We start from the raw sequence: 14,907 nt of genomic DNA, 5'->3' as shown, positions 1-14,907 counted from the left end.
AGTACATCTAGCGCGCCAATACTCCTTACTATGCAACAATTAACGGCTGTAATGGATAATTCTGTCAAAAACATTTTAGCCAAAATGAACCCTTGTCAGCGTAAGCGTGGATGCTCTGTTTTAGTTACTGAAGAGCATGACGACGCTGATATTAATATCTCTGAGGGCCCCTAACCCAATCTGAGGGGGCCAGGGAGGTTTTGTCTGAGGGAGAAATTACTGATTTAGGGAACATTTCTCAGCAGGCTGAATCTGATGTGATTACTTTTAAATTTAAATTGGAACATCTCCGCATTTTGCTTAAGGAGGTATTATCCACTCTGGATGATTGTGAAAATTTGGTCATCCCAGAGAAACTATGTAAAATGGACAAGTTCCTAGAGGTGCCGGGGCTCCCAGAAGCTTTTCCTATACCCAAGCGGGTGGCGGACATTGTTAATAAAGAATGGGAAAGGCCCGGTATTCCTTTCGTCCCTCCCCCCATATTTAAAAAATTGTTTCCTATGGTCGACCCCAGAAAGGACTTATGGCAGTCAGTCCCCAAGGTCGAGGGAGCGGTTTCTACTTTAAACAAACGCACCACTATTCCCATAGAGGATAGTTGTGCTTTCAAAGATCCTATGGATAAAAAATTAGAAGGTTTGCTTAAAAAGATGTTTGTTCAGCAGGGTTACCTTCTACAACCCATTTCATGCATTGTCCCTGTCACTACAGCCGCATATTTCTGGTTTGATGAACTGATTAAGGTGCTCGATAGTGACTCTCCTCCTTATGAGGAGATTATGGACAGAGTCAATGCTCTCAAATTGGCTAATTCTTTCACTCTAGACGCCTCTTTGCAATTGGCTAAGTTAGCGGCTAAGAATTCTGGGTTTGCTATTGTGGCGCGCAGAGCGCTTTGGTTGAAATCTTGGTCGGCTGATGCGTCTTCCAAGAACAAGCTACTAAACATTCCTTTCAAGGGGAAAACGCTGTTTGGTCCTGACTTGAAAGAGATTATCTCTGATATCACTGGGGGTAAGGGCCATGCCCTTCCTCAGGATCGGCCTTTCAAGGCAAAAAATAGACCTAATTTTCGTCCCTTTCGTAAAAACGGACCAGCCCAAGGTGCTACGTCCTCTAAGCAAGAGGGTAATACTTCTCAGGCCAAGCCAGCTTGGAGACCAATGCAAGGCTGGAACAAGGGAAAGCAGGCCAAGAAACCTGCCACTGCTACCAAGACAGCATGAAATATTGGCCCCCGATCCGGGACCGGATCTGGTGGGGGGCAGACTCTCTCTCTTCGCTCAGGCTTGGGCAAGAGATGTTCTGGATCCTTGGGCGCTAGAAATAGTCTCCCAGGGTTATCTTCTGGAATTCAAGGGACTTCCCCCAAGGGGGAGGTTCCACAGGTCTCAGTTGTCTTCAGACCACATAAAAAGACAGGCGTTCTTACATTGTGTAGAAGACCTGTTAAAAATGGGAGTGATTCATCCTGTTCCATTGAGAGAACAAGGGATGGGGTTCTACTCCAATCTGTTCATAGTTCCCAAAAAAGAGGGAACGTTCAGACCAATCCTAGATCTCAAGATCTTAAACAAATTTCTCAAGGTCCCATCGTTCAAGATGGAAACCATTCGAACTATCCTTCCTTCCATCCAGGAAGGTCAATTCATGACCACGGTGGATTTAAAGGATGCGTATCTACATATTCCTATCCACAAGGAACATCATCGGTTCCTAAGGTTTGCATTCCTGGACAAACATTACCAGTTCGTGGCGCTTCCTTTCGGATTAGCCACTGCTCCAAGGATTTTCACAAAGGTACTAGGGTCCCTTCTAGCGGTGCTAAGACCAAGGGGCATTGCAGTAGTACCTTACCTGGACGACATTCTGATTCAAGCGTCGTCCCTCCCTCGAGCAAAGGCTCACACGGACATTGTCCTGGCCTTTCTCAGATCTCACGGCTGGAAAGTGAACGTGGAAAAGAGTTCTCTATCCCCGTCAACAAGGGTTCCCTTCTTGGGAACAATTATAGACTCCTCTGAAATGAGGATTTTTCTAACAGAGGCCAGAAAGACAAAACTTCTGGACTCTTGTCGAATTCTTCATTCCGTTCCTCTTCCTTCCGTAGCTCAGTGCATGGAAGTGATCGGGTTGATGGTAGCGGCAATGGACATAGTTCCTTTTGCGCGCATTCATCTAAGACCATTACAACTGTGCATGCTCAGTCAGTGGAATGGGGACTATACAGACTTGTCTCCAAAGATACAAGTAAATCAGAGGACCAGAGACTCACTCCGTTGGTGGCTGTCCCTGGACAACCTGTCACGAGGGATGACATTCCGCAGACCAGAGTGGGTCATTGTCACGACCGACGCCAGTCTGATGGGCTGGGGCGCGGTCTGGGGATCCCTGAAAGCTCAGGGTCTTTGGTCTCGGGAAGAATCTCTTCTACCGATAAATATTCTGGAACTGAGAGCGATATTCAATGCTCTCAAGGCTTGGCCTCAGCTAGCGAGGACCAAGTTCATACGGTTTCAATCAGACAACATGACGACTGTTGCGTACATCAACCATCAGGGGGGAACAAGGAGTTCCCTAGCGATGGAAGAAGTGACCAAGATTATTCTATGGGCGGAGTCTCACTCCTGCCACCTGTCTGCTATCCACATCCCGGGAGTGGAAAATTGGGAAGCGGATTTTCTGAGTCGTCAGACATTGCATCCGGGGGAGTGGGAACTCCATCCGGAAATCTTTGCCCAAGTCACTCAACTATGGGGCATTCCAGACATGGATCTGATGGCCTCTCGTCAGAACTTCAAAGTTCCTTGCTACGGGTCCAGATCCAGGGATCCCAAGGCGGCTCTAGTGGATGCACTAGTAGCACCTTGGACCTTCAAACTAGCTTATGTGTTCCCGCCGTTTCCTCTCATCCCCAGGCTGGTAGCCAGGATCAATCAGGAGAGGGCGTCGGTGATCTTGATAGCTCCTGCGTGGCCACGCAGGACTTGGTATGCAGATCTGGTGAATATGTCATCGGCTCCACCTTGGAAGCTACCTTTGAGACGAGACCTTCTTGTTCAGGGTCCGTTCGAACATCCGAATCTGGTTTCACTCCAGCTGACTGCTTGGAGATTGAACGCTTGATTTTATCGAAGCGAGGTTTCTCAGATTCTGTTATCGATACTCTTGTTCAGGCCAGAAAGCCTGTAACTAGAAAGATTTACCACAAAATTTGGAAAAAATATATCTGTTGGTGTGAATCTAAAGGATTCCCTTGGGACAAGGTTAAGATTCCTAGGATTCTATCCTTCCTTCAAGAAGGATTGGAAAAAGGATTATCGGCAAGTTCCCTGAAGGGACAGATTTCTGCCTTGTCGGTGTTACTTCACAAAAAACTGGCAGCTGTGCCAGATGTTCAAGCCTTTGTTCAGGCTCTGGTTAGAATCAAGCCTGTTTACAAACCTTTGACTCCTCCTTGGAGTCTCAATTTAGTTCTTTCAGTTCTTCAGGGGGTTCCGTTTGAACCCTTACATTCCGTTGATATTAAGTTATTATCTTGGAAAGTTTTGTTTTTAGTTGCAATTTCTTCTGCTAGAAGAGTTTCAGAATTATCTGCTCTGCAGTGTTCTCCTCCTTATCTGGTGTTCCATGCAGATAAGGTGGTTTTACGTACTAAACCTGGTTTTCTTCCAAAAGTTGTTTCTAACAAAAACATTAACCAGGAGATTATCGTACCTTCTCTGTGTCCGAAACCAGTTTCAAAGAAGGAACGCTTGTTGCACAATTTGGATGTTGTTCGCGCTCTAAAATTCTATTTAGATGCTACAAAGGATTTTAGACAAACATCTTCCTTGTTTGTTGTTTATTCAGGTAAAAGGAGAGGTCAAAAAGCAACTTCTACCTCTCTCTCTTTTTGGATTAAAAGCATCATCAGATTGGCTTACGAGACTGCCGGACGGCAGCCTCCCGAAAGAATCACAGCTCATTCCACTAGGGCTGTGGCTTCCACATGGGCCTTCAAGAACGAGGCTTCTGTTGATCAGATATGTAGGGCAGCGACTTGGTCTTCACTGCACACTTTTACCAAATTTTACAAGTTTGATACTTTTGCTTCTTCTGAGGCTATTTTTGGGAGAAAGGTTTTGCAAGCCGTGGTGCCTTCCATTTAGGTGACCTGATTTGCTCCCTCCCTTCATCCGTGTCCTAAAGCTTTGGTATTGGTTCCCACAAGTAAGGATGACGCCGTGGACCGGACACACCTATGTTGGAGAAAACAGAATTTATGTTTACCTGATAAATTTCTTTCTCCAACGGTGTGTCCGGTCCACGGCCCGCCCTGGTTTTTTAATCAGGTCTGATAATTTATTTTCTTTAACTACAGTCACCACGGTACCATATGGTTTCTCCTATGCTATTATTCCTCCTTAACGTCGGTCGAATGACTGGGGTAGGCGGAGCCTAGGAGGGATCATGTGACCAGCTTTGCTGGGCTCTTTGCCATTTCCTGTTGGGGAGGAGAATATCCCACAAGTAAGGATGACGCCGTGGACCGGACACACCGTTGGAGAAAGAAATTTATCAGGTAAACATAAATTCTGTTTTTTATCTTCTTAACATCATATGAATGAGTGTCCCCTCAAAAAAAAACCCACATCTCTCTGAAAGCTATGTAGACAATTAATATCTAAAGACAAGTCATGCAAGTTTCGGTGTGACAACTGCATCTTTCAGTGATGGGATTATGCAACCATCAGATGGAGCATGCAATTTTAATATACAAAACAGAAAGAGAAGCAGTCTGCCAGGAACGAACAGCAGCATCAATTGCTTGTTCTATGGCCCGGTTGCCACCTGGTAGTAGCTTCTTTCTGCCCAATTGTGCTTTTCACAGGGGAAAACTTTCCTGTAGTATATCAGTCTGATCCCGCCAACATGGTCAGTCCAGCCCCGAAATACCAGGCAATTCTCCTCTGAACAAGGAACATGACAACCCCAGACGATCGTTTCGGCCTCCTTTGGGCCTCGTCAGTGAGGTGCAGCCATATCCCTCTAAGCACATTGGGCAAGGAGTCCACGTCTGGTTTCCCCCATCACCCTTAGGGAGACTATCCCCAGGGTCATATTTACATATGCAAAACAGAAAGAGAAGCAGTCTGCCAGGAACGAACGGCAGCATCAATAGCTTGTTCTATGGCCCGGTTGCCACCTGGTAGTAGCTTCTTTCTGCCCAATTGTGCTTTTCACAGGGGAAAACTTTCCTGTAGTATATCAGTCTGATCCCGCCAACATGGTCAGTCCAGCCCCGAAATACCAGGCAATTCTCCTCTGAACAAGGAACATGACAACCCCAGACGATCGTTTCGGCCTCCTTTGGGCCTCGTCAGTGAGGTGCAGGACTGACCATGTCGGCGGGATCAGACTGATATACTACAGGAAAGTTTTCCTCTGTGAAAAGCACAATTGGGCAGAAAGAAGCTACTATCAGGTGGCAACCGGGCCATAGAACAAGCTATTGATGCTGCTGTTCGTTCCTGGCAGACTGCTTCTCATTCTGTTTTGCACAAGCATGCAATTTTAAGCAACTTTCTAATTTACTACTATTATCAATTTTTCTTTGTTCTCTTGCTATATTTATTTGAAAAAGAAGGCATCTAAGCTTTTTTTGGTTCAGACTTCTGGACAGCACTTTTTTATTGGTGGATGAATTTATCCACCAATCAGCAAGAACAACCCAGGTTGTTCACAACAAATGGGCTGGCATCTAAACTCACATTCTTGCATTTCAAATAAAGATACCAAGAGAATGAAGAAAATTTGATAATAGGAGTAAATTAGAAAGTTACTTAAAATTGCATGCTCTATCTGAATCACAAAAGAAAAAATTTGGGTTTAAAGGGATAGTAAACCCAAAAATGTTCTTTTATGATTCAGATAGAACATACAATTTTAAACAACTTTCCAATTTAATTCTATTATCAAATTTTCTTCATTCTCTTGTTATCCATTGCTGAAGGGACAGCATTGCACTACTGACAGGAAGCTGAAAATATCTATTTAGCCAATCACAAGAGACAAAGGTGTGCAGGCACCAATTCGCAGCAGCTCCCACTAGTGTATGATATGTGCGTATTCATTTTTTAACAAGGGATACTAAGAGAACGAAGCACTTTTGAAAATAGAAGTGAATTTAAAAGTGTCTTAAAATGACCTCTATCTGAATCATGCAAGTTTATTTTTGACTTTCCTATCCCTTTAAGTACAAAAAACTTTTATAAGGATAGACAGGAGGTCAAACATCTGCAACAGTAGGCAAAATTGGGAGGTATTGTTTAAAAAAAAAAAATTTAAAAAAAATTTGAAAGAACCGTTTTGATAAAACCAAAACTTTTTGTTTTAAGGTTGTTTTTTCAAAGTAAGTGTTTATATTAAAGGGATATGAAACACAAAAAAAAATCTTTTGTGATCCCGACAGATCAAACCATTTTTAAAAAGTTTCCAATTTACTTTTATTATAAAATTTGCTTTCTTCCCATGATGTTCTTTGTTGAAGAGATACCTGGGTAGGCATCTGTGGCACTACATGGCAGGAAATAGTGCTGCCCTCTAGTGCTCTTGCAAATGGATAACTTTCTTGCAAAACAGCTGCCATATAGTGCTCCAGAAATGGGCCAGCTCCTAAGCATACATCCCTGCTTTTCAACAAAAGATACCAAAAGAACAAAGAAAAATGATTAAAGAAGTAAATGAGAAAGATGGTTTTAATAGCATGCTCTATCTGAATCATGAAAGAAAAAATGTGGGTTTCATATTCCTTTAAGGACTATTTTACTATTTGATAAATAGAATTGGACTCTCTATATGACTGAACAAAGGGGAGTATATGCAGCCCGTGTGCCCTATACACAAAACACTCTCTTAGTGAGGGACAGTCTGGGTCAGAAAATTAAGAACAAAGAAGGAAAACTTGCAGTTGGAAACAAACGGGATCATCACCTCGAGAACTACAGGATGGGACCTAACTATGAGTCTAGCTAGAGTAATGACCATCCAGAGGCGTTTATAACGAGCAGAAAATGGATGAAATAACAATCATGAAATATTACATAATAACTAAATGTTCTAAAGCGTTTACTCATCTTACAAAGTGTCTATGTGACACCCACAGGCAGCTACACTGACAAACTAGTGTCATCACACTCAAATAACTACGTTTTCCCACATAAAGCTATTCATTTTTATAAGATATTTATACAATTTGTGAGATGATCATGTTGTTTCCTCCTATTACTAGAATTGATTGCCATTGAGACAATATATAACTTAACTGGTGTAATTGAACTCCTTGTCTGTTTTCACCATATACTAAGTGTTTACTGTACTTTCATAAACTTGACAACAAACATAGACAGATTGGCCACAGGATGTCACTATTTGCTCAAGTTTATGTGACTGTGTTTTTGAGCTCAGTATCACATTCTGCTGCTAATGAAAGAATGTGTCTTGTTCCAAAGCAGATTCTTCACTATGTATTCAACATACAAAGTATGCACAACAAATATGATTTAGTCTGTGTAATAAGTTAGACCTATGTGTTGTTGGGTATTAAACTTTTTTGGTAATTCCACAGCATTTGGGCCTGATACTGAGAGGTTTTTTTTTTAGGTTAACCATAGTTACTTTATTTGCTTAGAGGGCTCTGCTTTTTATGCTCTATATTTAGTTTTTGTTTGTTTTTTGCAGAGACATTTCTTTCGAAATATTGGATCCATCCTGACCTACGCTTTCTTTGGTACAGCGGTCTCCTGCTTTATAATAGGGTGAGTCATGAAAGCAGAGGGTGGGTGATGGGTGTAGCTAGTCCTACACCACTGTACTGCAAAGCTCACATGAAAAATAAAGATAATGTGATATCAGTGTTGGGCATTGGTTTGCTGAATACTGTAAAGTTGATATAATCTGTAAATTAACCCTTTGGCTGCACAGATAATTGTCTAATTGTTTTTTTTTAGTGGTATAAGACATGGTCATTACACACACACATGTATGTATATATATCTCTATCTATATACAGTATATCTATATCTATCTGAAGAGAGCACTCACTGTGAAAAAAAGGTTTATTTCAACTAAGACCCCTCATACAACATGGCTTCACTTTTTTTACAACATTCATGGTACTGAACCCTCGTTCACAACAAACTGTGGTGACTGGGAGCACTGATACAATACCCAGCAGCTGTGTCAAGAAAGGAAAGCGTACAGAGTTACACAGGGCGAGCTGAAGAAGCTCGGCCAACCTTTTTCCTCTTCCCAGCACTTTAAATTCATACCACTCGTTAAGGAGTGATGGTAGAGAATCCTCAATGGTTGGGGATATTTGATTCCTAAAGTGCCTAGCCAATATATTGATTTCAGGGACTCCAAACTCCTGAAAAGCAGTTACAGTAGGCCAGGCAAATGTATCAAAAATTGATGTGCACTGTTCCACTTGTTTTTGTCTCAAGAACCGCTCTTCAAGATATTTAACAGCATCCAGAATTAGTTTTTCCTTTTCTGAACAAACAAAGGATGCTGAAGTTCTACCCATTCCATGTAATTGCATATCCTGATATAGTCCTTTTATTGAGGTGTTGGAAATAAATCTGTCTTCATGTTGTCCTGGAGTGTTGTTAAGGGATCGAAGCGAAGATATGGTGTTCTAGACATGTAACTCAACAGAACTGAGAAACAGTTCCTCCTTTTGAAAAATAAGAGAGAGGCTTTTAATTTTCCCAAGGTAATCTAAGAGAAACAACTTTATAATCGGTCAATTTTCTTTGCAAACCACTGGCAACTGGAGCGGCATTGTCTTTATCTGCTGCAATACTTTCCAGATGCAAAGTTACTGATAGTGCACGCACTTTGCTTGCAACACATCTTACAGAGTGCAAATATTTGAATTTTAGCAATTTTAGGTGGAGACCTGCAGCTATTTGTTGTAGTTGTTGCATTCTCTTTGAAGAATACTGATAAAATGTGTACAAGGTTTTGAGAACAGAGTCAAGGTCTTCAATGTGTTTGTGGTTTCTCTGTGAACTTAGTACACTTAGATTAAGGCTATGGGCAACACAGTGGACACCAATTATTTGTGCAGCTCTCTGTTTTAGCCTCTGGACTAGGCCATTTTCTAAGCCAAACATACTTGCTGCACAATCTGTGCCAACCCCAATGAGCTTGTTGGATGTAAGCCAATCAGAAAGTCCATATAATTCCAGCAGCCATGTAAGGGTGTTAAAATAGCCATCTGTTGTTGCGTTTTCCAGAGGCACTGCTGCAAGAAAAACTTCCTTTACACTGTTATCTTTTAAATACCTTAGATACAAGATAAATTCTTCTACACCAGCTTTGTCAGTTGAGCTATCAAGCATCAAACTAACATATTTAGCCTCTTTGAGCTCAGAGATTAGTTCTGTGATTAGTTTTCAAGTGTTCAAACATACTGTCATCCATTTGTTTTATGCAGACAGCCAATGGGGTACTCTGTGGAAATAACTGTGCATTTCTCCAACATAGGTGTGTCCGGTCCACGGCGTCATCCTTACTTGTGGGATATTCTCTTCCCCAACAGGAAATGGCAAAGAGCCCAGCAAAGCTGGTCACATGATCCCTCCTAGGCTCCGCCTACCCCAGTCATTCTCTTTGCCGTTGTACAGGCAACATCTCCACGGAGATGGCTTAGAGTTTTTTAGTGTTTAACTGTAGTTTTTATTATTCAATCAAGAGTTTGTTATTTTGAAATAGTGCTGGTATGTACTATTTACTCAGAAACAGAAAAGAGATGAAGATTTCTGTTTGTATGAGGAAAATGATTTTAGCAACCGTCACTAAAATCCATGGCTGTTCCACACAGGACTGTTGAGAGCAATTAACTTCAGTTGGGGGAACAGTGAGCAGTCTCTTGCTGCTTGAGGTATGACACATTCTAACAAGACGATGTAATGCTGGAAGCTGTCATTTTCCCTCTGGGATCCGGTAAGCCATGTTTATTACGATTGTAAATAAGGGCTTCAAAAAGGGCTTATTAAGACTGTAGACTTTTTTTGGGCTAAATCGATTGATTATTAACACATATTTAGCCTTGAGGAATCATTTTATCTGGGTATTTTGATATAATAATATCGGCAGGCACTGTTTTAGACACCTTATTCTTTAGGGGCTTTCCCAAAGCATAGGCAGAGTCTCATTTTCGCGCCGGTGTTGCGCACTTGTTTTTGAGAGGCATGGCATGCAGTCGCATGTGAGAGGAGCTCTGATACTTAGAAAAGACTTTCTGAAGGCGTCATTTGGTATCGTATTCCCCTTGGGGCTTGGTTGGGTCTCAGCAAAGCAGATACCAGGGACTGTAAAGGGGTTAATGTTCAAAACGGCTCCGGTTCCGTTATTTTAAGGGTTAAAGCTTCCAAATTTGGTGTGCAATACTTTTAAGGCTTTAAGACACTGTGGTGAAAATTTAGTAAATTTTGAACAATTCCTTCATGTTTTTTCGCATTTGCAGTAATAAAGTGTGTTCAGTTTAAAATTTAAAGTGACAGTAACGGTTTTATTTTAAAACGTTTTCTTCTGTTATGTGTGATCAGTCCACGGGTCATCATTACTTCTGGGATATTATCTGCTCCCCTACAGGAAGTGCAAGAGGATTCACCCAGCAGAGTTGCTATATAGCTCCTCCCCTCTACGTCACCTCCAGTCATTCTCTTGCACCCAAAGACTAGATAGGAGGTGTGAGAGGACTATGGTGATTATACTTAGTTTTTAGAACTTCAATCAAAAGTTTGTTATTTTACAATAGCACCGGAGCGTGTTATTACCTCTCTGGCAGAGTTTGAAGAAGAATCTACCAGAGTTTTTCTTATGATTTTAACCGGAGTAGTTAACATCATATTGCTGTTTCTCGGCCATCTGAGGGAGGTAAAAACTTCAGATCAGGGGACAGCGGGCAGTTGAATCTGCATTGAGGTATGTAGCAGTTTTTATTTTCTGAATGGAATTGATGAAAAAATCCTGCCATACCGTTATAATGAACATGTATGTATGCTTTACACTTTAGTATTCTGGGGATGGTATTACACCGGAATTACTCTGTAAAAGTACATTAAACCTTTTATTAGGTATTTTTCATGTTAAACGTTTTTGCTGGAATGTAGAATCGTTTGCATTAATGAGGTACTGAGTGAATAAATATTTGGGCATTATTTTTCCACTTGGCAGTTTGCTTGTGTTAATTATGACAGTTTCGTTTCTCTCTCACTGCTGTGTGTGAGAGGGAGGGGCCGTTTTTGGCGCTCTTTGCTACGCATCAAAAATTTCCAGTCAGTTTTTCTGCATGATCCGGTTCATCTCTAACAGAACTCAGGGGTCTTCAAACTTCTTTGAAGGGAGGTAGATTCTCTCAGCAGAGCTGTGAGACTTATATAGTGACTGTGATTTGAAACGTTGCTCTGTAATTTTTATGTTTAAAATTTAATTAGTGTTATTTTACTAATGGGAACAAACCTTTGCTAAAAAGTTGTGTTGTTTGTTAAGAGTGATGCTATAACTGTTTTTCAGTTCATTATTTCAACTGTCATTTAATCGTTTAGTGCTTCTTGAGGCACAGTACGTTTTTTTTTTTTTATTAAATAAAATTGTAACCGAGTTGCATGTTTATTGCTAGTGTGTTAAACATGTCTGATTCAGAGGAAGATACCTGTGTCATTTGTTCCAATGCCAAGGTGGAGCCCAATAGAAATTTATGTACTAACTGTATTGATGCTACTTTAAATAAAAGCCAATCTGTACAAATTGAACAAATTTCACCAAACAGCGAGGGGAGAGTTATGCCGACTAACTCGCCTCACGTGTCAGTACCTGCATCTCCCGCCCGGGAGGTGCGTGATATTATGGCGCCTAGTACATCTGGGCAGCCATTACAGATAACATTACAAGATATGGCTACTGTTATGACTGAAGTTTTGGCTAAATTACCAGAACTAAGAGGCAAGCGTGATCACTCTGGGGTGAGAACAGAGTGCGCTGATAATTCTAGGGCCATGTCTGATACTGCGTCACAGCTTGCAGAGCATGAGGACGGAGAGCTTCATTCTGTAGGTGACGGTTCTGATCCAAACAGATTGGATTCAGATATTTCAAATTTTAAATTTAAATTGGAAAACCTCCGTGTATTACTAGGGGAGGTCTTAGCAGCTCTCAACGATTGTAACACTGTTGCAATACCAGAGAAAATGTGTAGGTTGGATAAATACTTTGCGGTACCGGCGAGTACTGACGTTTTTCCTATACCTAAGAGATTAACTGAAATTGTTACTAAGGAGTGGGATAGACCCGGTGTGCCGTTCTCACCCCCTCCAATATTTAGAAAGATGTTTCCAATAGACGCCACCACACGGGACTTATGGCAAACGGTCCCTAAGGTGGAGGGAGCAGTTTCTACTTTAGCTAAGCGTACCACTATCCCGGTGGAGGATAGCTGTGCTTTTTCAGATCCTATGGATAAAAAATTAGAGGGTTACCTTAAGAAAATGTTTGTTCAACAAGGTTTTATATTACAACCCCTTGCATGCATCGCGCCGATCACGGCTGCGGCAGCATTTTGGATTGAGTCTCTGGAAGAGAACCTTAGTTCAGCTACGCTGGACGACATTACGGACAGGCTTAGAGTCCTTAAACTAGCTAATTCATTCATTTCGGAGGCCGTAGTACATTTAACCAAACTTACGGCTAAGAATTCAGGATTCGCCATTCAGGCACGTAGGGCGCTGTGGCTAAAATCCTGGTCGGCTGATGTAACTTCTAAGTCCAAATTACTTAATATACCTTTCAAGGGGCAAACTTTATTTGGGCCCGGTTTGAAAGAAATTATTGCTGACATTACAGGAGGTAAGGGCCACGCTCTACCTCAAGACAAAGCCAAAGCTAAGGCTAGACAGTCTAATTTTCGTCCCTTTCGGAATTTCAAAGCAGGAGCAGCGCCAACTTCCACTGCACCAAAACAGGGAGGAGCTGTTGCTCGTTACAGACAAGGCTGGAAGCTTAACCAGTCCTGGAACAAGGGCAAGCAGGCCAGTAAACCTGCGGCTGCCCCAAAGACAGCATGAACCGAGGGCCTCCGATCCGGGACCGGATCTAGTGGGGGGCAGACTCTCTCTCTTCGCCCAGGCTTGGGCAAGAGATGTCCAGGATCCCTGGGCGCTAGAGATCATATCTCAGGGATACCTTCTAGACTTCAAATTCTCTCCCCCAAGAGGGAGATTTCATCTGTCAAGGTTGTCAACAAACCAAATAAAGAAGGACGCGTTTCTACGCTGTGTACAAGATCTATTATTAATGGGAGTGATCCATCCGGTTCCGCGGTCGGAACAAGGACAAGGGTTTTACTCAAACCTGTTTGTGGTTCCCAAAAAAGAGGGAACTTTCAGGCCAATCTTGGATTTAAAGATCCTAAACAAATTCCTAAGAGTTCCATCGTTCAAAATGGAAACTATTCGGACAATCTTACCCATGATCCAAGAGGGTCAGTACATGACCACAGTGGATTTAAAGGATGCTTACCTTCACATACCGATTCACAAAGATCATTACCGGTATCTAAGGTTTGCCTTCTTAAACAGGCATTACCAGTTTGTAGCTCTTCCATTCGGATTGGCTACGGCTCCAAGAATCTTTACAAAGGTTCTGGGTGCCCTTCTGGCGGTACTAAGACCGCGAGGAATTTCGGTAGCTCCGTACCTAGACGACATTCTGATACAAGCTTCAAGCTTTCAAACTGCCAAGTCTCATACAGAGTTAGTTCTGGCATTTCTAAGGTCGCATGGATGGAAAGTGAACGAAAAGAAGAGTTCTCTCTTTCCTCTCACAAGAGTTCCATTCTTGGGGACTCTTATAGATTCTGTAGAAATGAAGATTTATCTGACAGAAGACAGATTAACAAAGCTTCTAAATGCATGCCGTGTCCTTCATTCCATTCAACTCCCGTCAGTAGCTCAATGCATGGAGGTGATCGGCTTAATGGTAGCAGCAATGGACATAGTTCCCTTTGCACGCCTACATCTCAGACCGCTGCAATTGTGCATGCTGAGTCAGTGGAATGGGGATTACTCAGATTTGTCCCCCACTCTGAATCTGGATCAAGAGACCAGAAACTCTCTTCTATGGTGGCTTTCTCGGCCACATCTGTCCAGGGGGATGCCGTTCAGCAGGCCGGACTGGACAATTGTAACAACAGACGCCAGCCTTCTAGGTTGGGGCGCTGTCTGGAATTCTCTGAAGGCTCAGGGACAATGGAGTCAGGAGGAAAGTCTCCTGCCAATAAACATTCTGGAATTGAGAGCAGTTCTCAATGCCCTTCTAGCTTGGCCCCAGTTAAAGACTCGGGGGTTCATCAGGTTTCAGTCGGACAACATCACGACTGTAGCTTACATCAACCATCAAGGAGGGACAAGAAGCTCCCTAGCAATGATAGAAGTATCAAAGATAATTCGCTGGGCAGAGTCTCACTCTTGCCACCTGTCAGCAATCCACATCCCGGGAGTGGAGAACTGGGAGGCGGATTTCTTGAGTCGCCAGACTCTTCATCCGGGGGAGTGGGAACTTCATCCGGAGGTCTTTGCCCAAATACTTCGACGTTGGGGCAAACCAGAGATAGATCTCATGGCGTCTCGCCAGAACGCCAAACTTCCTCGCTACGGATCCAGATCCAGGGATCCGGGAGCGGTTCTGATAGATGCTTTGACAGCACCTTGGAACTTCAGGATGGCTTATGTGTTTCCACCCTTCCCACTGCTTCCTCGATTGATTGCCAAAATCAAACAGGAGAGAGCATCAGTGATTCTAATAGCGCCTGCATGGCCGCGCAGGACTTGGTATGCAGATCTAGTGGACATGTCA

General features: G+C 42.6%; 1 protein-coding gene across 2 annotated transcripts in view; it reads left to right on the top strand.

Moving 5' to 3' along the window:
• The window catches only part of SLC9A7 (solute carrier family 9 member A7), a 363,606-nt gene that overhangs the window by 150,774 nt on the left and 197,925 nt on the right, over positions 1 to 14,907 (top strand). For both annotated transcript variants that reach the window (XM_053707739.1, XM_053707738.1), the window contains exon 4: positions 7,726 to 7,802. In XM_053707739.1, coding sequence (XP_053563714.1) covers positions 7,726 to 7,802 — 77 coding nt within the window. The remainder of the gene's footprint in view (positions 1 to 7,725; positions 7,803 to 14,907) is intronic.

The sequence above is a fragment of the Bombina bombina genome, chromosome 3 (genome assembly GCF_027579735.1).
Source record: "Bombina bombina isolate aBomBom1 chromosome 3, aBomBom1.pri, whole genome shotgun sequence".
In the NCBI taxonomy this organism is placed as follows: Eukaryota; Metazoa; Chordata; class Amphibia; order Anura; family Bombinatoridae; genus Bombina; species Bombina bombina.
This window is presented reverse-complemented; position numbering and strand designations above follow the sequence as displayed.